This window comes from Citrus clementina, unplaced genomic scaffold, assembly GCF_000493195.1.
Source record: "Citrus clementina cultivar Clemenules unplaced genomic scaffold, Citrus_clementina_v1.0 scaffold_8, whole genome shotgun sequence".
Taxonomy (NCBI): domain Eukaryota; kingdom Viridiplantae; phylum Streptophyta; class Magnoliopsida; order Sapindales; family Rutaceae; genus Citrus; species Citrus x clementina.
The window spans coordinates 18,902,708-18,930,420 of NW_006262022.1; the positions used below are offsets into that span (position 1 = coordinate 18,902,708).

The following is a 27,713-nucleotide window of genomic DNA, read 5'->3' on the forward strand; positions in this document are numbered from 1 at the left end:
TGTTGTTCCCTTTAAATATATCTCAAGCCCCTTCTAAAATAGACATTACAAAGAATTTGACCACATTTAAATTAAATAAAATGTTTATTGTTTGGTAATAAGAATTTTATTTATGATTTTTAAAACCTCAGTTCAAATCTCACCACACAAAAAAAAAAAGGTAAACGAACAATATGAAAAGGTCAATTTCCTTTAAATTGAATTAAGTTTTTTCAACCAAGTCCCGCTAATCGAACTGGCTGGGTCTGCCGCTAGTTATTACCCTGCAAGTTTTATCTCCTGTTTCTGAAATTTGAACTTGTTATGGATTTCAATCTCCTCCGAACCAGTGCAACATCTATCTTATGTCTACACCACTCCTTATGGATCACGCGTCACTTTGCTTCTATTCAATGCCAAAACGTTGTACGTGCAAGACAGGAACGTGGGTTATTGCTTCCTTTTATTAAATTAATAAATTCTCGCCACTTGCCCATGGACATTATCATGATGGAGCCGGCTAAGTTACGTTTAACGTAACTTAGACGGAGCCTATCATGATTTATTGAAAAGTAGAAAAGTCTCGCCTCTAGATTATTAGTATATCCGTAGTTAAAACAAGACGTAAAAGTTGGCGTGGGTTTTCATTAATGAAACGCATTAATTTTTTTCTACAAACATTTTTGTTTGGGTAATTTTACTTGTATTATCTCTTTTAAAACATTTTTCCCCCTCAAATTATAGTGTAAAATTTTATCGTTTAAAATGTTTAGCACATGTTATGTATAATAATTAAAGAAAAGAATTAGCTTTCGGACATCAATTCAACCTTGCTATATTGATTTTATGATGCGTTTGACACATTGTATTGCATTATTTTAATGCAGGTGTATTGTATTATATTATATTGCACTAGTACTGTATTAAAATAATGTTGTACAATATTTGGTGCTACATTGTACTGTATTAATTCTCAATTATATTATATTTGGTACTGCACTGTATTGTATTTTAATTTTTTTGTGATTAATTTAAATTATATATTTAGAGAATAATATTTATTAGTACTAAAAAAATTAAATAGAAAAGTCTTAAAATTTAGAAATTTAACATTTTTATTAAAAAATGTTAAAATATCAAATTCTTCCAAAGCTTATAGCCTTAAATTTTAGGAAGTGTAATTTTCAGTATTTTCTAAATATATAACCTGTGAAATAAAGATCAAAGTAAATAATTTAATCAAAAAATCTCAAAATAATTTAACAACATAAATAAATAGTTAAAATCTTCAAGATCAATTCAAAAATCATCTTAGGATGATAGAATAAAATATCACAAGATAATTACAAAATAATCAAGTGATACAATTATTATAACATTTTCACTAAAAAAAATGAATTGTGCTCAATAATCCAGTAATTATTTATATTATTAATTTTCAATTAATATTATTCAAATTTATTTAAATATTCATTATTAGTTATATTAGCTTATTAAAGATTAATCAATTTTACATATTAATTAAGCTAATATAATATAATTAAAATATAATATAATATTACTAAATAATAAATAATAAAATTTATTAACTTATATTAAAAGTATAATGTAAAAATAAATAATATAATATAACATTCAATTAAAAATTATATTTATTTATTATTATTATAAAGTAAAAAAAAAAAAAGATTAGCTACTTCCGCATTAGGGTGCATCTAATGCAGCAATTTGGTGCCGCAAACATGGGGCTGCATTGCATTTAATGAGGGGTACCAAACACCCCCTTAATATATTCCTTTTCATGTCATATCATAGAGAGACTTGAAACTTATTTTAAGATAACAAAAATTCTATCCTTTTTTTCCCCAGCAAGTTATATGTATATAGAGATTTCTTTGTTTTGGTTTATTCCGTTATTTGTTTTGAATTTGAATTTTGATTTTTTCTTGTTATTCCTTCTTGATTTTCACATAAGTTTCAAACCTCCATATTATGATGCAAAAATAAACACATTAACATCATTATGAATTTATCATAAGCTTGAATCATTATGAGTATCTCAGGGTACAATACCCTAAGGTAGCTTGAATCAAAATATAATCAATAAGAAGTTGCTTTTGTGCAATGTGATCCTTAACAAAATAAAGGTTTAATTCAATATGTTTAGTGCGTGAATCATATTTTGGATTACTAGTTGTTGGGTATAAATTCAAATGCTATTAGTGTTAATGTGCAAGTGTACACAACAAGTAATATAATGATAAGTATTCAAGATTGTCTCCACAGGGATTGATGTTATCAGACTTGCTACAGTAATTTTAACAGTGCAGATTTTGTTCTAAATTAAAATAAAATAATTAATGAAACTAATATACTAATTAAAATAAAAACGCAATAAATAAAATGCAACAAAGTAAATTATCACGTCAAACTCAAAGATAAAACCAATGGGAATATAGAGTAGTTGAGTGAATAAACTTTATTAATGGTTTTGACTATTTTCTAATGGTTGGCTCGGTTGCTACAGCATTTGCTATAGCACTGGGTAGAATCCTTATGTATCCTCAGCCATCGCATGTTGGATATCCTATATCTATATACAACCTAACAGTGATAAGTTGTTATGCCAACATAATATATAGCATTACATGCTTAGGTTCTATTTACCCTACAAGGTGAATCCCTATGTCTAGTTCATCACTAATTTTAGATTAAGCATGGCCATTTTGGGATAAGTTAAACTCAATCCAGGAAACACAATTTAAAACCAAGTATTACTCTTATATGTTCCACTAAGATAGGTCATTTTGTGGCTCTCTCCTAATTTGTATCATTAAATGGGTGATCAGCCGAAATAATAAATAAAAATAAATGCTATCAAAACAAAATATTACAACAAACATGCAGCAACTCATATTTTCAGTCAATAAACCATTAAGATTGTTTATCACTCAACACAAAAATTTAGTTCATGATTTACAAAAGAAAAATAAAGAATAAAGTTTCAGCAATGAAACACATCCCCATGAATAAATAGAAAACACGAAAATAAGAGAAGGATAAGAAGGATTGAGCTCCCAATTGATCTGTGCAATTTTTCCTCTTGTGCAGCCCTTAATCTCTCTCTTGAATCTTGTTTTTCTTTTGTTTCTTTGTGTTTTTCTTCTTGGGTGACAGCTCTCCCTATTCCTTATGATGTGTGCTTCTTTTATAACTGAAAATTAGAGTAAACGGAAGCCTAGGGCGCGCATAAGTCAGATTAGGAAACTGCAGATCGCAATTCTGTAAGTATCCCGCGCGGAATTTTCTCTGTCGTTGTTCCAGGATTGCTATAGCAATGGTTGCTATAGCAACGGCTACAGCAACTGTACTGTTCCATATTTATTTCAATTCTTTTGTAGCCAAGTTCTTTTCCATCTTTTGCAAGCCTATTGCATCAGCATTCCTTCCTTGAAATTTGAACTTCCGGACATCTATAATTATGCATATGATTTAAGCACACAAATTATTCTAAAACAATGCAATTTATAAAAAATAAACTAAATAGTTATTCATGCAAAATAAAACTAAAATGCAATAAAAATATGTCATTTACTCTCAAAGTATTATTGATTTAAGTCTAAAAGTGACATGATAACTCTCATTCCATAGAGTTATCACTAACCAAAGTCTTAACACTCTGATTATCTCAATATAGAACTGAAACTTGAGAAAGAGAGATCTTAAGCTCTTTTAATAGATAATAACCCATAGAATCTTTGAGATAGTTAAGGCTGAAGCATGACATTCAGATTAAGTTGAAGATCTTGATGCAATGTACTATTTTTTAGACCAAAAAATATGATTGCTACCTAAAAATACACAATAACCATCAATGGACCTACGATCATCAAGATCTGAATCCCACTCTTCATCAGAATATGCAGTTAAGTTTAAAGAACCTAAATGAAAAAAAAAAATTAGAGGCCAAAATTTGCAATGCATTGAAGGTATCTTAAAACTCTTTTGTAAGTATTGTTTAAATTTTATTGTTGGAAGGTATGCTTATTGCTATAGGTGTCAATGTACAAGTTTACACAACAAATAATATACTGATAAGTATTCAAATTGTCTTCACATGGATTAATGTTATAGGATTTACTACAGTAAACTTAACAGTGCAAATTCAATCTAAATTAAAATAAGATAATTAATGAAACTAATGAATTAACTAAATTAAATGTACAAACAACATAATGCAATAAGAAAAATCTTGCTGAACATTATTGGTGAGATGATGAGTTGTTTCATTGTCCAAATATCATCCTTGATCCGTAACTCCCTTTGAGGTAACCATATATGCAGCTCTAGAAGCTTAGTTCTGATTAAGAAAGTTACCTTGGACTGAAGGACTTAGAATAAAGTTCCTATTGAACCTGTCCTTACATTCAGCTGCATAATGATTATGCTTAAAGTAAATTTGATATGTGATAATTCCTCTGCCACCTCCTCTTTCAAAGCCAAAAAGACCACTAATAAAGGCAAATTGTTAAATGTTAGTCTAAAGGACTACACATAGTGTAATTTGATGAGAACAAACATGCATTTTAAATGATATGATACACATTGTATTTCACATTTTCACTAGTTTTTTAAGGATAATATTTATGCAAGTAAATCAATTGAAATCAAGCTCAAGAAATTCAACAGACAGTGGCTTGATCAAGAACAAAGTTTAGCTCGACGAAGTCATTATTGCGCCAAATTAAAGCTAGCATGATTTAATATATGCATGCTTTAGCATTTGAGGAGCTCAAGATTTTGTTTAATAAATTATTACTTTTCATAAACTAAAAGGTTTTATGTTTACAAGACAAGTATTTTGTGGATTTGAGTGTTTTTCAAATTTTGGATTAAATTAAAAAAGTTTTGAAATCAATAAGCATTATGAAAAGAATCTTTTTAAAAAGTATTATAAAGTTTGGGCCATATGATAATTTTTAAAAGTTTTGGGAATAACGAGTATTATTTACAAATTATGAATTTAGACCCATTTGTAAAAATGTAAAATATTTGAGGACATAGAATAATTTGTAAAACTTTTAGACCATATTTTAAGTTTTAAAAGTGTTGGGGCCAAAAAGTAAATATTAAAAATATGGTGGGAAGACAAAGAGTTAAAGGCTAGCCGCCTGAGGTAAATTTTAAATTTTCAAAGCCAAAATTTACAACGATAACTTGCACTGTACTAAGCGGTGATCTGGCTTATTAAGAGGCTAGCCGGTTACTTGTTGTTTTTGTTCATAACGGCTAGTTTTTGTGTCCAAATTCAATTTTAAGAATTATTGCTAGCAAGAACAAGAGCATACATCATATTTTAAGCTTTCGTTTCGCAAATCATCATATATAGGATCTTCATTGTGTTATCATTTGTATATCTACTCTAAAAGAGATTTATTTGTTGTAATTTTCATTTCTTTATCAAATTTGTGAGAGTTTGAGTGTGAGAAACACTTGGGCTGAGAGATTGTGTGATAATCTCTTATTGTAAAGGTCTATTGACTCCTTCAAAGTCAATTGTAAAAACTTGGGACATTTGGATAGTGAAATCCTCAAGTTTAATTTGCTTAGAGGTGTGGACGTAGGCGAGAATTTCCAAACCACATAAAAAATTTTTGTATTTGCTCTCTCTTCCTTTACTTTTTTTTATTTTTTGGCATTGTTAAATTTATTGTTTTTTATTTCATTAAGGCAGTAAATTAAATAGTTGTGTGGTTTGCTTAATTTAAGTTTTAAAAAGTCAATTCATCCCCCTCTTGGGTTGCATAACTAGTATTTCATTAAAATCACTAGCGAAGCCACCATTTTTATTATTGAAGCCACCAAAAAAGCTAGAAAATCCACCTCTGTCCTGATTATCATTCGATCCTCTTCTAGAATATCTCTCTTTCTTATCCATAACATCCTCTGTTATTGTAATTACTATTCCAGTTACAATTTCCACTCTTGTTTCCATAATTTCTATTCTAGTTGCCTTGATTATTACTATTTTAACCATCATTATTTCCAGTCTTATGATTTTTTTTCCAACTTGGTCTATGCTAGCTATATAATTCAACTTAATTTATTTACCGGCATTAGACTAAGCAGGTTTTTATCTAGCTTCATGAGTTCAACAGCATGGAATAAGCCTCATTAATGCTCACCTTAAGAACATTAGCCCCAACATAAACCACAACAAGATAATATAGTTTATCTAAACCACAAACTAAGCATGTAAATCCAAAGAACTAATTGGACTACTTGTAACAACTAATTTATCAGTCATTGATCTCAGTTTGCTAAAGTAATCGGTAATTGACATGGATCTTTTTCTTGAGATTATTCAATATCATCTTTAAATGAACTTTCATAATAATAGTTTTATATCCAAATTGTTGTTCTAAGCTAGTCTAAAGTTCATAAAATGTTTTAGAAGTCATTGCATGACTAAAGATCTCAACATTGATCGAAGACAAGAGCCAGCTCGGTAACATTTTATCTTGTTTCTTCTAAACACCATATACAGGATTTTCTTGTGCACTGGCATCAGAATTTGTGAATCACTAGTGAGAAACTGATTTGGACAAAGTCATGATCCATCAAGAAGACTTTCAAGCTCATTAGCACAAACTGAAATGTAAATGATGAAACTGATGATGAGATGTTTGTAGTTAAACTTGAGGAAGCCATGAGAGTGTTTGATCTATAACTTTAATACCAAAGCAAGGTTTAATTTGTAGACTTGCATTGTTTGGTTATTAACAAAATGAAAAGAAAACTAAGATTTGAAAGAGAAAATTGACAAAGGCAAGAAATCATTTCTACAGTAGTAAATGTGATTGCAAGATCTGCTTATATGCAAATGTCCAGAACTTTCTACACACATCTAATGCATGTGCTAAGTTTAAGCAAAATAGTAACTAACTAATTAACAAAATAACATAATGTGAATACTGCTACACCTATAACAACCTTGCTGATCAGCCAAGTCATCTAAGTGTTGGTAATTAACTAACATAACTAACTCTCTAAACGTATATTCTCAACACCAAGGACTTAATTAACTAACATAACTAACTCTCTGAACGTCTATTCTCAACACCAAGGACTGGTTCGATAGGGAAGGTTGTAAGGCAAAGCTTGGAATGGTGAGAACAAAATCGTAAAATCATATTGTCAGCTTGTTTATGGAGGAGTCACAGCCATCCATTAATCACCGTAACTTTCAGCTACAAATGTTCCAACTCATCTTTAAATAAATATCCTCGAATTGCAGGCTGGGGCATGTATTTTCAATCAGAGCAAGAAAAGAATATGGCATTTACTTATGCCATAAATACAGATAAATAAGATCGAATTATTAATATAATTTTTAGGCAAATGCAACATCTAGCTGGGCAGGTATATAATTTTTATGGCGATGTGATTGTATTTGACACTACTTACACATGAACTATTATAGCATGAGTTTTGAACCGTTATGGTCAAGCAATTATATTCGCTTGTTTGTTCTGATTAAGTGATGAGACCACTTAATTATAGTTTAAGAAAAGATGTTAGGAAATTTTAATCCCACTCAAGATCTTGCAAGTAAAAATATTAAAAAAGTAATAAGCAGAAAATAAATGATGAATAAAAAAAAATTAAACAGTATAAGAATTTACGTGGAAAACTCCTATTGAGAAAAATAACGGCCACCAAAGACAACAAGAAAAAACTCATTATGTCAAAAATTATTTCACTTAGCCTTGGAAAAGTCCGGCCCAAGCCCACATTTTTTAAAACAAGCCAGACCCTTCAAAAGCACGGCTTGGGCCAAGCCGGGCTTCAGTTGGGCCTGAGCTTTTTTCACTAATTATAAAATGTTTGAATTAAATATAATCATCCAATACATAATAAAATAATAGTAAAATACAAAAAATATTAGTAATACAATATAATAAATCACAAATACTAATATAAAATACCATATTAATTTAATATTTTGAGTTTTTTTTATTTAAATTTAATTTATTTTTATTTATAAATTAAAAAGGCCAGGGCTTTTTTCATAGGCCCTTATCTAAGTCCAATCTATCCCGGCTTTACATTTTTCATCCCATATTCAAACCCAACCAATGAGGACCGGGCTTCAAACCCGCAGGCCTAAGTTGGGACTTGGGGGTGGGCCCAATCTTTTTTTCCAACCCCGCAATCACTATAGTATTTTTTCCTTATACCCAAAATCCCAATAACATTCAATTTCTCAATAGACCTATCGTTTCTTTCACATTAAAAATTATCTACTTACATATAACTAATTGTTTTATTATACAAACAAGTGAATCCAAAATCGTTATATATAGTGATTATTCTTATACGAGAAGTATTTTTTTCCTTATAATAATTGTGTTCCTCCTTGAATAAGTTAAGTCCTAAAAGGAAAATTACTTATTTCTTAAATATGAATCCTCTTAAATAAGAAAACTATTAAATAAGAAAAGGTTAAGAAATATCCTAATTTAGGATTTACAAATCTCCATTGAAAAATGTGACATGTTTCCTAACAATGCCAAAAATAGACCACGGGGAAAGCCGCGCCAAAAAATAACCGCCCGAAGGCCGGGGCGCCAAGTTCGTCCACCGGAAAAAGGCCACCAAAACCAGACTCACATAGGGCTTATGAGAATCACTCCATTATGGGTAAAATCTTATCCTCTATCTAGTAGCTATAAGTCTCTACATTGAGAATCATCGTACTCCACCTTATATAAAGTACACAAATTTGGCACATGTCGATCACCTTGCGAAAAATAGCCACTCTCATGTTTGGCTTCCTTGAGAGTCCTTAGCCATCAATATAAAAAATTCCACCGCACACCTCGCATAAATGTCAAACCATGCCTTGTGTGCCAATCTTGTGGACAGGTTAGCAGCAACACTTCCTCTTCCATGACATGCCAAAAAGATAAAGCAATCTCCATAGAGAAAAGAGACACACCAATACCTAACATTTCTAGTATCTCTATCTTCTTTAAGATGCCTTGATTGTCTACACACCTCCAGGGGATTCCACTATGGGAATAAGGTTTGCATCACCCTTACTTTTCTTGTGTAACCAGATTGAATCAATATGTCATTGACCTGAACTTGCCACAAGTTAAAATTGATTCTTCCATCAAACTTTCAACCTCAATCCTTGTAGGATTTGAAAATTTATACACAGATATTATTGCTTTGCAAAACAATCTTTAGCTCTAATAACACTTGTTAGGGAATTTTAATCCCACCCAAGATCTTGCAAGCAAAAATATCGAACAAATAATAAGCAAAAATAGAAAGAGAATAAAATCAATCACACAACATAAGAATTTACGTAGAAAACTCCTACACTGAAAAAAACCATAGCCGCTAAAGACATTCCACTTTGTGAAACATTATTACAATTACTCCAGTATTTTTTCTTTACACCCAAAACCCCAATAACACTCAATCTTTAAATAACCTATTGTTTCTCTCATACTAAACACTATCTACTTGCAGAGAATTGATTGTTACGTTATACAAACAAGTGAATCCAACCTCCCTAGATGTAGTGATTATTCTTTGTAGGAGAAATATTCATTTCCTTATACTAGTTATATTCCTCCTATAATAAGTCAAATCTCAAAGGAAAATTACCTATTCCTTAAATAGGAATCATTTTGAATAAGAAAACTAGTAAATAAGAAATGCCTAGAAAATATCGTAATTTAGGACTTATAAATCCTCATTGAAAAATGAGACATATTTCCTAATAAAAGAGAATCGTACATTGAGTTTGGACTATCTTTAATAGTAATTTAAATCATAAATATTTCTATAATACATAATTTTATTTACATAAACAAATTATTTACCCAATTTTTAAAGTGCAAATAACCCCACCATCAAAAATTTATCCTCCTTAAAGATAAATTTGTAACCGGGGAAACAAAAGTGGTGCTAGTGGCACTCCTTAATAATTCTCACGTAATCCCTTCCCTAAAATATGCCACGTTCAATATTTTCAAAGCTAACTATTTCTTGCCACTAGGCCCTTGGCCTAGTGGTTGGGCTGCTGCCCTCGCAAGTGTGAGGGCAGCGGTTCAAGCTCCTACAAAAGCATTGTGGGGGCTAAACATTTATAAAAACTATTTTCCCTTGTGAAATACAAGTGGAGCAGGGGCATCCCTCATTTGTGAGGGTCATTTTATCTGAGCATGTACTTCATAGAATTTAATGTAATAATATAAGTCTCAGTAATGTATATCTAATTGTAAATATCAGTGTAATATATGTTATAATAGCAGTTGTAAATATCTGTGTAATGCAGTAATTTGGTGTGTAACCAATATTTTTTTTTTAAAAAGCTAACTATTTATTTTATAACACCACCATCAATTCCATTAATACCCTTGTTCACTGAAAATGAAAAAATAAGTAATGAAAGAATGGGTTGTATAATCTCTTTTGAAGCCTTGAATTTACGTAACAAAATAGGTGGGGTTTGATAAAGAAAAAGAGGACAATTTAATAAATTTGAGTAAAATACTCCACTTTAATATACAGAGAACTAGTATTTTCTAATTTATAGAGGAGCAGAGAAATTTCAGCAAAATATAGAACCTCGATCCATCAAGAAATAGAAGTGATAAAAATCTATATTATGAGGAAATTTCTTCTGTAGATAAACTCTTATTTTAGAATGCTTGAAGTATAAAATTTTGTGGTTGTTTCAATTCCATTACATGCATCAATCAAGTATCAAAAACAGAAAGAAGCAGAAATAATATAAGACGTGCGGATTTTCAGAAAGCTAATAAAGAGAACTTTTAAAAATGGATTGTGCAGGTCGCAGGGTTTCATTAGTTTCTCTATTTGTCTTGTAATGTAATTTTAGATATGGTTAAAATCGAACTATAACGGGGTTCTAATAGGATTATTGTTGTCTTGATGGGTGTCAATTATGCTACTCCTTAAGTTTTTAATAAATAGGTTGGTGTATTATGGCCGGCTTGCTGTGTTCGCCTGGCCCTTCTTTTTGCACATTGAGCTCGAGGAATCAAGCACAAGTATGATTCAATCAAAATCATTAACCCATCCAACTTCTTGATCTTGTTTTATTTAATTTTCAATTAATTTCATATATATATATATATATATATACACACACATATAGCAATTCTCAAGTGTAGATGCTCAAATGATAAAAGCTCGTTTAATCCCTATATTATGAGGTTAGTGCTCATTTAATCTTTATATTTTTTAAAATACCTCAAAAGATTTCTATATTTTTAAAAATACTTCAAAAGATCTTTATCGTTAAACTATTGACACCGTTGTCGTTACTTTTTGTTCATTTTAACTTGTTTTTATTATATTACTCCTTTACAATAATTTTTTTATATTAATAAAAAAATTAAATTACCAATTTAACCCAAACAAATAAAATGGAAACAAAAAGAATTAATATCAATTTTTGTGAAATACTATGTTGAGGAGTTAATATTTTTTTTTATCAGTGTCCAAAAATTAGTAATTTAATTTTTTTTTTATAGAATGTTAATTTTTTTGGGCATAGATAAGCTTCCACAAAAATTAATATACATTGTTTTTGTGTTTATTTCATTTTTTGGGTTAAATTGTTAACTTAATTTTTTTTATTAATGTCCAAAAAAAGAAACATTATTGTAAGAAGATAATATTATAAAAGTAAATCAAAATTAACAAAAAGTAACCGCAAGGGTCAAATAACATTTATTTATTTATCTATTTATTATAAGGAGGAACGACTTGGTGAACGAAATTATGCGCCTTCTAGTATATAATTACACAATTATTTAGCAGATCTAGTACACAACCGCACACACCTAAACAGAATACTTATTATGAGTAATGCTACATCACATAATTAAGGAATGGGGTCAATAAGTAATGAGAATAGACAATCCTTAGTATTTTCTTGAACACCGTATCCATCCCCAAATTGGTACATGCATTGCGTCATCCTCCCCAAATTCAGCACAATCCCAGTAAATTTTTCGGACAAGTAATTTGGGTTTTCAAATCGATCCCTATTCATTCCGTTACTGTTTAGGGAAATGTAAATTGGATGGAGCCGCGCAACGTTTAGGGAAATGACACTAAAACCCACAGAGTTTTATCTAAATATCAAAATGCGCCCCCCTAATGCTTCGGAATTGTAACATCGAACTTCATTACTGTTTTAACTTTTGAGCTTTTTTAGATGACGATAAGATTAAGAACCGTATGTTAATCATGGTGAGCATTTAACTTTTAAACAAGTTGCCGTGTTTTATATTAACAAGCGGCACAATTTGGTTGATATTAATGGGAATTTGACTTTTGATTATTTTCTATTTTATCAACCACTGAAATGACGATACATAAAGGGCAATTAAGTTTTAATAACAACGACAACGGTAAACTTAAGAGACAAAATATTATATTATACTCTAATTTTTCAGCATAAAATGAGAATGTCCATTTTGTGATGGCATCATGTACTCGTTTTGCTAAGATTTCGCGTAGTTACCACTCGATATCATGAGCTGCAATAATGGAAAGTGATTTCGTAGAATTTGAGTTCTAAGTAATTCAAATTTTGGCATTTGTGTAAGCTGAAAAGTGCTAATTGTAATAAGTTTCATAATAAAAAGCAAAAAAAATAAAGCCCAATTAGGAATTATTAGGATCAAAACATACAAGCCTCCGAATACACTCATTCAGATTTCCCAAACATGCACAACCCTTCATTGACGATAGTAAATCCTCCATCTACGACCAAATTATGCCCACTCACACACTTGGACTCATCACTCCCCAAATAAAGAGCAGCTTCAGCTACATCCTCAGGCTTAAGAACAGCCCCACTGAGATTTGAATAAATGCCACTCATACCATCATCGTCAAGCTTCAAAAAACCCTTAGCCATTGGACTTGAGACCGCATAAGGTGACACAGAATTCACCCTAATGCCAAATCGTCCAAGCTCCACGGCAGTATTCTTCATCAGCCCCACAACGCCATGCTTTGAACTTGTGTATGCATGCGATGTAACGCCACCAATGACTCCGCAAACGCTTGCAGTTGAAATTATGCTGCCGCGTCCGGCGGGTTTCATCACCCTAGCAGCATGTTTCGTCCCCAAAAAAGCGCCAACGAGGTTAACGGAAAGTATGCGCTCAAATTCAGCCTGATCGTTATCGAGTATGTTAGGTTTGGCTTCATCCACAATTCCCGCGTTATTGAACATAATGTCTAGCTTTCCGTACTGAGAGACGGCCGTGTTAACTGCGTTTTCGATATCTTTCTCTTTGGTTACATCGCAATGGACATAGGAGCAGCCGTTGGCTGATGATGATGAAGAGCTTATGTCCTCGCATACAGACTCGCCCAAGTCATCTTTGATATCTGCAATGAGTACTTTAGCTCCATGTTTTGAGAAGAGCCTTGCAGCGCATTCCCCGATGCTTCCTGCTCCTCCGGTGATAAGTGCCACTTTGCCTTGTAGCCTAGGCGACATCGAATTAGCTTGTAGCATCTAATCAATCTAACTTGTTGAGAATTGAGACTCGGAATTATAATTGAACGAAAGCTTAAGCTTATTTGACAAAAAGCCAGGCAAATAATATTTGGAATTATAAGAGTTTTGAGCAAATTAAACTAACCTTCTTGCTGCAGCTGATACAATTGAAGCACTGCCCATTATTACAGCACGTACGGCAACCAAAAATGAAGCTCAATTATAATGTCTTGCGGATACAAAAGGGTGTTATTGCCCAGCAAGTTTTATCTTATCCATCGAAGCAGTACAACATTTGTCAACATCCACACCACTCCTTATGGATCGCGTGTCACTTTGTTTCAAGTGCCTATCAATTCAACACACGTCGTTGTACATACAAGACACAGGAACGTGAGTTTTTGCTTCCTTTTTTTTTTTTATCAAATTCTTGCCTCGCGTTTTAGACATTAACATGATTGGTTGAAAGGCACGCCTAACTTCATAAGCAAAAGTGAATAGACAAACAAAAATATTTTTGTCAGACCGCCACAATTTTATCGTCCATTCCACAGATGTGACATAAAAAACTATTCCTCATATATAAAATTTAGGGAGTCTCTAAGTTATATTTAATGTAACATATATAATTTATTTCAATCACATAAATTATGAGTCTTATAATTTTATGTGGTTGAGATGAATTATGTAAATTATATTGAATGTAACTTAGCACTTGCCTAAAATTTAACACATATCTCATAGCATATTTTATTTGGTGATACACATAATTGGAATATGAATTGTATACCCTGATTATATAAATACTAACCAGGAGATTGGATGCAATTGATCCAAACCCTAAATATAATATTATTGTTGCAGATAGATAATTATCTAGTAACGACCATGAAAACACTAAGTAGTTTAATCTTAAATTTCATTTTCGTGGTGGAAAAATGGAAATTAATTTCACTTTGAAGAATGGTGAACTTGCCGTTTAGTCAGGTATGTTGAGAAATGAACTGCAAATCTGAAGTTTGTAGTTGAGAACGACATATCAGTCTTGCGTTTCAAGACTGGATGATATGTCGGTTTAGTGTCACAAATGAGACGTATGACAAGCCTGGAGCATCAGCCAAATGAATAAGTTAAGCACGTGATGTTGCACATGCTTTACTTACTCTAAACGACTGAAGAAGGCTCCGTTTTGGATGAAGCTTCTACACGTGTATTGAAGCCAGTTTGAAAGGCTGTTAATGCTGTTAAGATCAGCGGGAAATTTCTGGGTTTTGTTAGCAATAAATCCAGGTCTGGTGAGCTGGCTTCTGGGGGTTGTTTCTAGAGCAATCCAGACGCGTATATAAGTGGTATTCATTTCTTTTGTTGTGTGTTGAAGAGTGTGATAGTTTTCGAAACATCTTGTATCTTGTAAACACTGGAATCAGTAAAGGCTCTTTCTCTCTTTCACAGTGGATGTAGGTCATTTCGTGACTGAACCACTTAATCCCTCTTGTGTTACTGTGAGATTGTTTTTCTATTTTCTTTCTTTGATATCTGTTGTTTTTGATAAGTTGTTCTACGTAGCTTTGGTTGATCTTAATTGGTTCTTTGATTAAGGCTAAGTCGAGTGGATCTTGGGGGATTGAGATTGGTTTATTTGCTGGTCTTGGTCCAACAAGGTAGTTACATGTAGCTTAAATATGTAGAGCAGCAGAGAACTGGAACGCTGATGATCGGAAAATATTGCTCTTTCGCTTTGGCTGCTGCAATGCATACTCAAATATCAGTAGCAAATGCTATATGCAATATGACTACCATTCTCGCTCGGTTTTGGTATCAAGTTGTGAGATCATAGAGTGGACAATGTGAGCTCAAAACTCGTAGACGAAACCCATATCCGCGAGTTAATACTTCAAATTTCAAATTATAATAATACCATGTAGATTTAATAATTTACATCAGTGCCAGAGATTCTTGTTTAAAGCAGCACGTGTGAGGTTTTTAATTGGCCAAAAACCTCCAAGTAGAAAAATAAATAGAGCCAGTAAAGTCAGGAGACCAAAGCCTACAGATACAAGCCGATGATGGACAGTCATACCCACGAATTTAGACAGCAGACATTCCGGACGCTTCGATTCTTGACGTTTTGATTTCTCTGAAGAGAGCTCGCGGAAACGACAAAGCCCCAGTTTTTGTTTCCTCAATTTGATTCGACGACTCGCCGTCCCTTGGAAAGGACCTGCTTGAAACGAAAATGTTTCCCCTTGCTGTTGAGAGTTCCTACCAGTTTCCTGTTGACTAGCAAGCGCAGGTGGGAGCGGCAGCATGGCAGACAGTGAATCGAGATTGATTATATCATCCTTCAGTATATCAGCATAGAAGTCTTCTTCACCTGGACAATCCTGTAAATTAGGCAAAATGCATAGAATCATGAATAAGGAAATCTTAAATATCATGTTGAAGTCAGAGATCTGACCATTATGTTCAAGTTGAATTTGTAATTTCCATTTGGGGATGCCGTCTTCCTTGATTATTTAAATTTGAATCCCAAGCAACTAGAAAATCTTATAAGAGCATGAAGCATGCAAAGTGACTTTATCTGGACAATGATGGATATCATAACTAACAATATGTAAAACGCGAATCTTGATCTATAGCAAGGAGTTCAGGTTGGCTGTCTTGTATCAAACAATTGCGTAGTACTACGAATTCATGTAAACTAACCTTCTGATGGCTGGAAGATTCTGTCGGATTAACATCATCCAACAATTTCTCCTCGGCTTCAGATGCTGAATCAGTTTGCTCTATTGAGTAAGAATCATGACTGCTACTACACTTCTTTGAACTGCATTCAACAGCCTTGTCCCCTTCAGACATGCCTGTCTGATCAGTACCTCCTTCCGATACCGCACAGTTACTGTTATGCACTCTTCTATGTTGAGACGCTCGGGTTGAAGTTTTATTCAGACGAAACTCGCTGTTCTTTCTCAGTCGGCAAACTACCAAAGAATCCTGTAAATTTAAAACAGCAGAATGCAGCAAAAAAGTTTGTTAACTCTTCCGGAAGAAGATAGCATATTTATGCTACAGACAACATTTTATAATCAACTCATGGTGGTCCAATGAAATGCACCCATATATAATCATTTCCCATCTAGCACAGCTATCAGCAAGTAATGACTAAATCATGTGCCAGATTAATACATAAACATAACTGATATTTTCAAAGGTAAGTGCCACAAAAGGAAGAGAATTTATACAACCAGCCTTTTCAAAACCATGGCACTATATGCTGCCTAAGTATTGTAAATAAGAAGCTGGCAGAATCATGGGACTCCCCAACCCAATTTAAAATTCAAGGACCCGCGGTGGGATGGTTGGGGGCGGGGGGAGAATACCGGCATCGCTAGTTCTAAGTCTATGAGGTCTAGGATCCATCTACACTCGCTCTCCAGATGAATAGAAATATTATCACTTCCCTCCACCATCAAAAAGTTGCATGCAGGTATGCATGCACACACAGACATAGTTGTCAGATAATAGTAATTTTTTCTCATAACAACCATTAAAAAGGTTGCATGTAAAACCATACATATGCAAAATAAGATTTGGGCTCTTCCGTCTGTTTAATCACTACATGAGGTTCCCAATTTGTGACACCAAACCCTCTGCAAATTCAGTCTTACATATGTTGCTTGGTTAAAATTGCATTAGAAATCATGTTGATTGCAAGCTACTCAAAATTTGAAAAGAATCTGATGAGAATTGTATTTCTGCTCTGATTTTAACATTTGGCAGCTGATAGATTAGAAATAGCCATGACTATGAGACACTGTTCTGATTGAATTTTTCATTCAATAAACCAGATCTTTGTCACAAATCGCATAGCAACCACAACCTTGATGGAGAAAGAATCAGTATATGCAGCATCCTGAAACATGTGAGACATCAGAAAATCTTGGCATCCAATTTTTTTTTTTTTTGGTTGAATTTTAAGTTCAAAGGGATTATATAGAAAATAATAACTATAACTTAAAATTTGAATTAACTCGAGATTACGTAAGAGAGTTCACTGTTGACTTCTTGGGAATAAAAAAAATACATCAAGGAAAGAAAGCAATCATATATAATATCCTACATAAAAGATCTGCATATGAGAGAATTTCATCCATGCGTGCTGCGGAAAAATTTAGCAGTATATTTACAGCAATGTTTGGTCAACCAAATTGGAGGAAGCAGGAACTAACCATATTTGGGTACTAGTGGTTCAAGTTAGAAATTCCATTTACATGGCAAGAGTGAGACTATGACTTAATTGCAAGACTGTATGACCTTTTAGGACCAAACAGTTGAGGAGAGGTCAGAGAATGTGAGGGCATAACTGATCAGTCCTAATAGCACACAACAACAGTCAGAATGACAACTTACAATAAATGGCTAGCAGAATAACTAATGCTTATAGTGAAAATAACTGAAATCACCTGGGATCCCCCCTGCATGCAATACTCGTGCATAATCCATTCTGTCCTTTCTCCTTTTGGCGCACGACCAATGTGGAACACAAGAGTCCTCTTTGTACCAATCACATTACTACCTGACTTTACATTACGTTCTTTGCCAGTGGCTTTCCAGTAACCAAGTTCAGTTGCCCTCCTACTTTGTGAGCCATTTGGGTATTTTCTCCCACGAGCGCAGAAGAAAAACCATTCATTGTCGGATTGGATGACAGATTTTGCTGGTTAAAAATGATCCACCAACAGTTAACAAAAGAAACCACCAAATCTAAATGCATAATGATATATGTAACACCACAGAGAAAACAGAAGAGAAAAACAATAACAACAAAGCACAACGTGTTTCAGCATTTCAAGCACAAATGAATGGTGACCATAGATACTTAAAAGGTTCAAACTTTCCTTTGTCTGTCCATTCACAACCAAACTTGTAAACAAATCTCTTCTATTTTTCCTAAAACAAAAATATAATAATAACAGATAGGAGTATTATTAAAATTGAAAAAGTACATATGAATTCCAAAAAATTATCCAAATGCAAAAGCTCCACACATCCTGCTAGCCACAAATACCCTTTTACTAACTGAGTTGGTAGCCTAGGTGAGCACTGTGCCGGTGATACTTTTATCCAATTGATCCATTCAACCAACTCTGTTTGTAAACAATTTGTTTATTAAAATATCCACTTTGACTAAAATTTTTGACTTAAACTGATGCATAATTCCACCCCTAAATTGTCTAACCATTTATTTATCGTAGGTTGAGAGTCAAGCTGATCAAAGATAGTATTGGGCGGGAATATTTACCTTAAATTGAGACACAAATTCCATCCAACTATTTAAGTCAATCCAACAGTGGAAATGCAAAATAGAAAATGTGGATTAGATGTTGCCAACTCATGAACTCTTATTGCTTTGTCGAATTAGCATGCTCAAAATTTGTCTCGCTATATTAAACAAAAGTGAAATTGTCTCAATACTTATTTCATAACCAAACTTCTTTCTAAACCGTCAGATTAATTTTTTATTAAAAAAAAATGGACGGTTCAGAGTTCGCATCCATGAACTTGTGTCACTTTCACAAGAAGATATAACCAATTTTAAAAATTAAAAATTAAAAATATATATGTATGTATGTATGTATATAAAAGCTAAAAGCATAAGATTAAGAAAGGAAAAAGCGAGCGAACCTGGCAAGTCCCAGGGCTCATATCTACAAATCTCAATCTCAGAAATGACCTCAACGCACTTCTCGGAGCCTTCCATCTTCTTCTTCAAGTAAAAAGATATCAATTCCACGTCAGTCGGCGAAAACCTAAATCCCGGAAACATCGACGACGCCTCTATCGACATCTGCGTCTCTCTTGATACCCCCGCCATCTTCTTCTTGTTCTTATTCTTCTTCTTCTTCAACTGATTTTATTTTTGTTTTTCTGTTTTGCTTTTGTTTCTTGTTGTTTATCTTCCTTTTTTTTCCCAAAAAAAAAGAGTTCCTTTCGGTTGCTTTCGGTGCGGTGTTTTCTTTTTTTACTTTTCTTGTCGAGTTTATCGGGTAAAAGTAAACGAACGAAAGAAAGAATTTGGAGTTTGGTTTAGCTTCTCAGTGCTTCAATTCAATGGCAACAACGACGGTTATGCTTTCCTTTGCTTTGATTTTGCTTGCTGCTTCTTTTTCTCCTCTATTTGCGTACGTGTCGAGGCGGTCTATGTGCACTTGGCATGGGACACAGCGACGTGATAGGGCCAGACCAACCGCCGGTATATATATTCAGACAGCTTATGTGGATTGCGTATTCGATTGCCACTTGGGTTACTTTTTTTTTTTTATGATTTATCCGGTAGTAATAAGTATTGGATCCCCTATCTTACGTGGATTGCGTATTCGATTGCCACTTGGGTTACTTTTTTTTTTTATGATTTATCCGGTAGTAATAAGTATTGGACCCCTCTATCTTACATGTATTGTTCGAGATATATCTTATATACATATAAGATAGGAATTGTCATAAGTATTTACTTAAAGCTATGGCCATGATAGCGCTGATCTAAGGTGCTTTTAAGGTGGAGTACGAATTTCATATACACGTAAAGTAATAAACAGTAAAAATTTATTATAATTTTAATAGTATGATTATGAATAAGTGTTCTACCTTAGAGTGGGTTCTAACATAACCAAACTTCTTACTTAATTTCATAAGTCTTTATTAAAATTTCTTTTTATTTTTTTTAATACAACTTTTAAAAATTAAATAAGTTATTTTATTTTTACTAGTAAGAGTTTAAATTTTAAGCTTTTAGAAGTATTGGTCGAAAGGTTTTTTAAATGTTAAAATATTTTTCTACTTATTTGATAATCTTATTTTATTTTTTTTATAACATAACTTAAAAAAATTATCTATTAAAGTAATTTTGTAATTTTTAATAAAAGTTCATATTAACAATCAAATAATTAAATTTTAACAAAAACTCCCATTAACATCCTTCCATTTTAATAATGCTGACAAAGAGACATTTTTAAACTGCCTTTTTCCTTCTTTTCTTTTTTTCAGCATACCCCGTTACAAATTTTGAAATTTGTACTCTTTTACGTATATACCCAAGAAATAGGGGAAAGTGAAAAAAAAAAAAAAACAACAACAAAAATCTAGTGTATCATCACTAAACCATCTCTCTTTCAATATTTCACTCAAACTTTAAAAAGACAAAATCTAATAAACATAAATTCATAAAAGAAAAAAAAATGTAAAAATAGGAGTGGGTAGAATCAAATTGGTAAAAAAAAAAAAGGTCTCGATCATTTTCTTTTTTTTTCAGTTTTGGTTCAATTCTCACTCACAAAAAAAAAATGATAAACACAAACAAAAAATTGAACCAAAAATTCGATTTGGTTTTTTGTTTGAAAAATTAAAATCGATGCCGAAACCGAAAAGAATCGATAATATTATTTTATAATAAATAATACCATGTGGCTATATATAGGAGAATATTACAGATATATTTATGTCTTAAAATTATAAAATTATGTAAGAAACTTAAAAATATATATTTGAAAAACTAATATGCCGAATCAAATCAATACCTAGTCCTACTTATAAATACATACTACTCTATTAGATGTGGTGATTTAAACTCTTTTTTGTGTTGTTTTTTTCCCTCTTATTTTTAGTGACTTAAAAAAATTCAAAAACAACACAAAAAAGAGTTTAAATCACCACATCTCTTATTTTTAGTGACTTAAAAGAATTAAAAAATATGTCGAGTGAATTGACTATAAAGCTTAATATGAAGTAGTGTAAGTCAAATATGAGAAAGTCGAGTAAGTCAAATATGAGATTGAAAAAGTCGAGTACAAATTCAAGTGCGAAGTCAAGAAAGTCGAGAAAATTAATATAAAGTCAATTAATTTTATGTGATTAAATGGTATTTTTAGTATTTTCTTAATACTTTTAGAGATATATGTGTTAAATTAAAAAAATGAACTAAGAGGGTGTTTATTTTTTAATTTAATGACTTTAAGTGACTTAACTCAATTAATTAAGTTTATTAGAGATGTTTGTTTTTATAACTTAACCGTATTTTTAGATAATTTTGACTTTAAAAAAATAAGCCAATTTTTTATTTTTTTACTAAATGAAAAATCTAAATAAGCGAACAAATTTCTAATATAAAAAAATATCCCTACTTTATAATTTATTTTTCATCCCTATCACAAAACTATCCATGCATGTTTAGTCACTAATGATCTAATCTTATGTTATGTATTATTATTGAGAATTTTTTATAAAAATTGAAACCTATGGTATTTTATATATTATAATTCTAAAATCATGATATTTTATTATGGTATTTATATTCTTTGAGATATATATGATCTATTTAATATTCAAAATTAATAAAGATACAAATATAAAAATAAATATTTTTATTTTTTAAATTACTAAAATAAATAACTTAATAATTATTTTTTAAGATCTAAATAAAAAATATATATATAATTTAAATTCAAACATTCAAATTTATTCATTCAAATAAAAAAAAAAAAACAAATGTCACCTTGCCTCGAAAGGTACATCTGCAATGTTTTGGGGTGAATGGGACGTACCTGCTTCAATTCCCTCGTTTACAAGGTGGGTCTACAATTGCCGTCTTGTCAGCATTGATTATTTTTCTTTAATTATTTGTATTTTTTACGAATAAAATATTCATACATGCATGATAAATTGATAATTATTAAAAAAAAGAATAATAAAAAAAAAAAAAAAAACAGAAAAGTCCAGAAGCCTGGCGGCTGCGAGTCTAAAACGATGACGGCTATTCCCATGAGCAAAAAATCTCAAACTGAGAAAGAAAAAACAAAACAACAGAAATGGCGATAGTAGCATCAGACGCACCACTCTTTGCCGAAGTGGACATGGGTGCGGACTCATCTGCACCCACGGTCCGCGCCACCGTCGTCCAGGCCTCCACCATTTTCTACGACACGCCCGCCACTTTGGGTATTGGCCAGCCCACCATTCAATTCAAATAATTTTTCTTTTTTAAAAAAATTGAAAAAAAGAAAAAGAAAATGTTGATTGTATTGTGATTATTATTTATAACAGATAAGGCGGAGAGATTGCTAGCTGAAGCGGCGGGGTATGGGTCCCAGCTAGTTGTGTTTCCAGAAGCATTCATCGGTGGATATCCGCGTGGTTCAAATTTTGGCGTGACAATTGGCAATCGAACGGCTAAGGGTAAAGAGGAGTTTCGCAAGTATCACGCTTCAGCCATTGATGTTCCTGGTTAGTTTATTTTATTCATCGTCTGCTTTGTGGTGTTTAGCTGAAGCACTTTCTCATGTCATGAAAGTAATTGCAGTGCCTCTTCTTTTTTTTTTTTAAAGGAGATTGGTGCTTTCTTAAGAAGTATTTATGGAATCGAAATTTCTTTTAGGCCCCATCTGCTATTGTGATTTTGTGGATTAATGTGAATCAAAAGCTATAGGGATTAAATAAAACTTGATAGTGTTTGGTAAATATTACTTACAAAAGTTTATATTTTTTACAAAAATAATAAGGGTAATATAGGATCTTCTTTGGACAAATGTCGAGTAAAATCACCTTAACTTGCAGATGACAAACCACATTAGTAAGTGTTTGCCAAATATTTTGCAGCTGGAGCTTGTAGACGTCAACTCCAAGCAGAGCCTATTGTACTTTTTCTTTTGGGGGGCCCGGGGGAGGGGGGAGGGGGGAGGGAAAAAAATCAAATTGCACTTGATATTCATTCTTATTTGATACAGTTTCCCTGAACTAGAGATGAGTGCCTTTGGGATATAGGAAGCATTTTTAGGTTGATAAGTAGTTTTGACAAAGCACTGTATAAATTGGTAGACTATGTTTTATCTACTTTGTTACCCTTGTCACTAGTGGATCTATGGATATAAACTATGGTTTTTGATCTTTCTACTCGCATTATGCTTGACCTCTTTACATTTGTTGATTGCAGGTCCTGAAGTTGAGCGACTGGCGGCTATGGCTGGGAAATATAAGGTTTATTTGGTAATGGGTGTGATAGAGAGAGATGGGTATACACTGTACTGCACTGTTTTGTTTTTTGATTCTCAGGGTCATTTCCTGGGGAAGCACCGAAAAATCATGCCAACAGCATTGGAGCGTATAATTTGGGGATTTGGAGATGGATCCACAATTCCTGTTTTCGAAACGCCAATTGGAAAAATTGGTGCTGCCATTTGCTGGGAAAATAGAATGCCACTTCTTAGGACAGCCATGTATGCTAAAGGTTAGAAATTCAATTACACATGCATTCTAATTTACCTTCACAATAAATACTGGGGTTTTTCTCCAAATTGCTTGATTCATGAATTTTTTTTTTCTTTGGATAATTGCATGCACTTGAGTATTGATTTCATAAAGCAGTGAATTCAGTTGAAAGTTTTGAGCAGTGGTGTACCCTGGCTTCTGGTAGTAAAGTCTTCCCAATCTTGAATATTGTTTGATGCTGCTGATATGATGTCCCAGCTCTTCGGATTTGTATCTAAAAGTTGAAGAATAGCTCCTGCTTCTTAATACCATTGAGATCAATTATTAATGCTGTTATTGACATGATAATATTGTTGCTTTCTTGAATTGTATTGTTTCTTTGTGGTTTGTGCAATCAACTATTGATACCTTACCTTTGCTTATAAAACTCTGCTTTTTCCAGGGATTGAAATATATTGTGCTCCTACAGCTGATTCCAGGGAAGTTTGGCAAGCGTCAATGACCCATATTGCCCTTGAGGGTGGATGTTTTGTTTTGTCAGCCAACCAATTCTGTCGAAGGAAAGATTACCCACCTCCTCCGGAATATGAATTTTCTGGCACAGAACAGGACCTTACACCAGATTCCATTGTCTGTGCTGGAGGCAGTGTTATCATATCACCATCTGGGTCTGTTCTGGCCGGACCAAATTATGATGGAGAGGCTCTTATCTCAGCAGATCTAGGTAAATTGCTGCTTTCAGTTTATGGTCACCTAAAACTAAATTTTCTTTGGAACCTTTGCCAAGCCTTGGTTGTTTCACTCCATGTTGTTGTTTGTAGAGAATTAACAAAACCAAATATGTTTTCGAATATCACGTTTGTATTTAAGTTGCCAAACTAGATTAGAGGAAAACCAGAAATTATAGACTGAATAAGGTTACTTGGAGTTGAAAGACCCTCAAAGGTGTCTGCAAATTTGAAAGTTATCCTGTCAGTGGTGCCTTTATAATCTGAAAACTACTCACAAAGTCACATTGTCGTGTTTTTTAAGTCATAGCAATTAGTATGAGTTAACTGAGCCAATTATAAGACTATTCTATCTATAAAAAAGTTTTTGTGGAACATCCGTGTGGTATGTTGGTATGAAATTTGAGAAACATTTCTTGTGTAATCTTCAATGAATCTTCTTATTTGAACAAAGGTAAATTGGCATTTTACAGATATCTTACAAGTGTTTCAACAGATTGTGTGGCATCCGGTGACCATCAGGAAGACAGATACTACTATGAACACGCAGTTGGAAATCATTCCTTCTGTTAGGTTTCTGGTGCAAGCAAATTGAATTTTAGAAAATCTATCCTTTGTCTTAGGCAGATTAGTGGCAGTAGCCAATGTTCTGGCAGACAAAACCTAGAACATTTTGACTAGGCCATTATTGTAGAATTTTAAAAATTATGGACAGAGTTTTGATTTTGTGACTAAAATGAAGTAGGGTGTAATAGGTTGAACATATTTGCTCACTCAATATTGTGTGCGCAATAGATCTAGTTAAGAATATTATACCTGGTTTGATCCTAAGTAGTATCTTCCTTCGAAGAAAGGCCAAATTATTATTTTTTTCTTTTTTCATTTTGAATCCTCCAGAAAACATAATCTGGTCCGATCCAAGCATACTATGCTTGGACAACCTTTGTTCTGTTTCTATTTTGAGATCTTTTATCATTCAGTCACGTGGCTGTTCTGTTTTTAGAGCAGAATTCTGTTTCTGACCATTATCAATGTTGGCCAGATCTTGGAGAAATAGCTCGGGCAAAGTTTGATTTTGATGTGGTGGGGCATTATTCAAGACCTGAGGTCCTTAGCTTGGTTGTGAGGGATCATCCTGCAACCCCGGTTACTTTCACCTCAGCATCTGCAAAAACAGAAGGTTCTCACAAGTAGTTAATTCCAGCTAGTGCTGAGTTATCGTGCAAATCCTTTGGCCCTCTAATAATCAGGCGGACCCTTGTTACATGACCATCTACATTGACAAGTTCAGCTGTGTAATTACTGTTTTATCGACTTCATACTGACTTCTCTGCATAATTTCTCCTTTATCATGCCCTTACTGACAATTCTCTCAACGCTTGAAACTTCAGTATCTTTTTTCTTCTTTAGCAAATGTAAATTGGTGTTGACGGTTGGCTGCAAATTGTTGCTATCTTGCTTTGCTGTAATTTCTGTGATTAATGTATAAATTAAAAATCCTTATTTAACTCTTAATAAATTTACCTTGGATTTTTGCCGCATGTCAATCTTTTTGAATTGTTTGCGGGAATTTTACTTGGACTGGCTACAGTTAAAGAGTTATAAATTCTCTTTTGGCGTTGATGACTGTTTGATGCTTTGACTTTACACCACTTGGTTTTCGGGCAAATTTCAATGTGGGCTATATGGTATTAGATTAGTTTTGGAAATAAATATCTCTAGCTGGCATACAAAATTCACCTAACTTTGGGGAAAACTCTACATGAAATGGATGCTGCTCCGGGCTTTAATGCCTTTTGAATTCCATAAGTGGAGGGAGATGGAGGATATGTACAAAATACAGAAGAATTCACCATAACCCCATTACGTCAACATTTGCAAATAGCGCTTTTAGGCTTATTGTTGTCTAGTGGTCTAGTGGTTGTGCTGTCAAAGATAAGTTGCTCAAATGTTTTGCTAAATACTGGCACTTGTGATTCTTGTTTGAAAGCTTATGAACTATTGCTTAGTTTACTAAATTAGAAATATTCAACATAACTTTGAAATAAAATATATTGAACTTTGAAAGTCATTTTACCAAATACCTATGACTTTGCACTTGACAACTAGAGTTTTAATTTTAGAGTAGTAGTGGCTTTGAAGCCATAGTACCAATATCAATCAGAGCCATTGTTAGTTTAGAGTTTCCGAGATACAGAGGAACGTAAACCTCTTTGCTTTCTTATCCATGCGTACTTCTAAAGCTCTATGAGAAGGATATTCAAAATTTTCAATTGAGCTCCATTATTAGGAATTCAGGCTGCGGTCTTTAGCATGTAACATCGTATCTGTAGAGTCTGCTAATGATATTTGGAATTATTGAGTGGAATGATTTTTCTTATCAATTAATATTGAATGTTATTGATACAATGTTGTAATATACGAGTGTAATATTGTATGTAAAGATTATTGAGAGTTAGTAAGCAACCGGTAGATTGTAATGGTTGCGAAACAAATTCAAAAAATTTAGACTTTGGCAACCCCATAGGCTATTGTACAATAGCGTCCCCTAATAAAAAAAATATCTTGGGGCTAGTAATGCTGACAGATTAAGAAGTTAGGCAGATGAATTTGGAATCATATATTTGATTGTGATTAAACACGTTGAAGCAGCCCTTTGTAAATGTGCAATTCAGAATAAAGTCACATGCTTGACGGCGCCTTCAATTATACACAAGATCCACGTTAGGCCGATGCCTCTGGCTCTTAAATCAATTATAAAGAACTTTTCAACATTTGGTTGCAAATTTTATGCTGGCTCCATGTTAGGATCGACCTGGCTGTTCTTTTGGCAGATGCAATTATTTCTATGTTTGTCTAATCTTTCTTGACAAACTTATGCGCTGCTTTCAGTGGATGGATTAGGTCGGTAGACCTGGCGAACGCTTGATACAGATTCTAGAGTGGTCAAGAGTGATCATAAAATAAGATATCTCGACAGTAGTGATGGAGTCAGAAATTTAGTATTTAGTATATGGGGCCAATTTAAGAAAGAAATTAATATAAGAGATTGTAATTTCAACTCATAGGTATTTCAATTAAGTTCAGAGGAGCATAGGCTAAAATTCTTCTAATAGTTCAATTAAATTCACTGGGCAGAGACTTCAAATAATGAATGTAATTTAAGGGTATTTTTAATCAAA

General features: G+C 32.8%; 3 protein-coding genes across 4 annotated transcripts; 1 reads left to right on the forward strand and 2 right to left on the reverse strand.

The window, feature by feature from the left end:
* Nucleotides 1–12,647: 12,647 nt before the first annotated feature.
* Nucleotides 12,648–13,760, reverse strand: LOC18034489 (secoisolariciresinol dehydrogenase). Its single transcript, XM_006424085.2, has 2 exons — nt 13,692–13,760; nt 12,648–13,535 (listed from the first exon to the last, which is right to left on the reverse strand). The coding sequence occupies exons 1-2, from the start codon at nt 13,727–13,729 to the stop codon at nt 12,743–12,745; spliced, it is 831 nt and encodes a 276-aa protein (XP_006424148.1). The 5' UTR covers nt 13,730–13,760; the 3' UTR covers nt 12,648–12,742.
* Nucleotides 13,761–15,439: 1,679 nt separating this feature from the next.
* LOC18035421 (NAC domain-containing protein 89) lies at nt 15,440–19,913 on the reverse strand. Its single transcript, XM_006424086.2, has 4 exons — nt 19,232–19,913; nt 18,010–18,263; nt 16,253–16,540; nt 15,440–15,930 (listed from the first exon to the last, which is right to left on the reverse strand). The coding sequence occupies exons 1-4, from the start codon at nt 19,419–19,421 to the stop codon at nt 15,487–15,489; spliced, it is 1,176 nt and encodes a 391-aa protein (XP_006424149.1). The 5' UTR covers nt 19,422–19,913; the 3' UTR covers nt 15,440–15,486.
* Nucleotides 19,914–22,295: 2,382 nt separating this feature from the next.
* On the forward strand, nt 22,296–26,065 carry LOC18035316 (bifunctional nitrilase/nitrile hydratase NIT4A). Of its 2 annotated transcripts, none has more exons than XM_006424087.2 (5): nt 22,296–22,537; nt 22,643–22,822; nt 23,529–23,822; nt 24,246–24,527; nt 25,574–26,065. In XM_006424087.2, the coding sequence occupies exons 1-5, from the start codon at nt 22,408–22,410 to the stop codon at nt 25,723–25,725; spliced, it is 1,038 nt and encodes a 345-aa protein (XP_006424150.1). In that variant the 5' UTR covers nt 22,296–22,407; the 3' UTR covers nt 25,726–26,065. The 2 variants fall into 2 exon arrangements, with proteins under 2 accessions (XP_006424150.1, XP_024035738.1); XM_024179970.1 differs by lacking the exon at nt 25,574–26,065 and adding an exon at nt 25,005–25,557.
* Nucleotides 26,066–27,713: the final 1,648 nt, after the last annotated feature.

What these genes read in the sequence shown, in the direction of transcription:
- LOC18034489 (XM_006424085.2), bottom strand. Translation starts at nt 13,729, where the DNA reads ATGGGCAGTGCTTCAATTGTATCAGCTGCAGCAAGAAG. An exon ending in GTATCAGCTGCAGCAAGAAG is followed by an intron (nt 13,536 to 13,691) that starts GTTAGTTTAATT and finishes GATGTCGCCTAG; the next exon opens with GCTACAAGGCAAAGTGGCAC.
- LOC18035421 (XM_006424086.2), bottom strand. Translation starts at nt 19,421, where the DNA reads ATGGCGGGGGTATCAAGAGAGACGCAGATGTCGATAGAGGCGTCGTCG. An exon ending in TGAGCCCTGGGACTTGCCAG is followed by an intron (nt 18,264 to 19,231) that starts GTTCGCTCGCTT and finishes ATTTTTAACCAG; the next exon opens with CAAAATCTGTCATCCAATCC. An exon ending in AATCTTCCAGCCATCAGAAG is followed by an intron (nt 15,931 to 16,252) that starts GTTAGTTTACAT and finishes CCTAATTTACAG; the next exon opens with GATTGTCCAGGTGAAGAAGA.
- LOC18035316 (XM_006424087.2), top strand. Translation starts at nt 22,408, where the DNA reads ATGGCGATAGTAGCATCAGACGCACCACTCTTTGCCGAAGTGGACATG. An exon ending in CGACACGCCCGCCACTTTGG is followed by an intron (nt 22,538 to 22,642) that starts GTATTGGCCAGC and finishes TATTTATAACAG; the next exon opens with ATAAGGCGGAGAGATTGCTA. An exon ending in GACAGCCATGTATGCTAAAG is followed by an intron (nt 23,823 to 24,245) that starts GTTAGAAATTCA and finishes TGCTTTTTCCAG; the next exon opens with GGATTGAAATATATTGTGCT.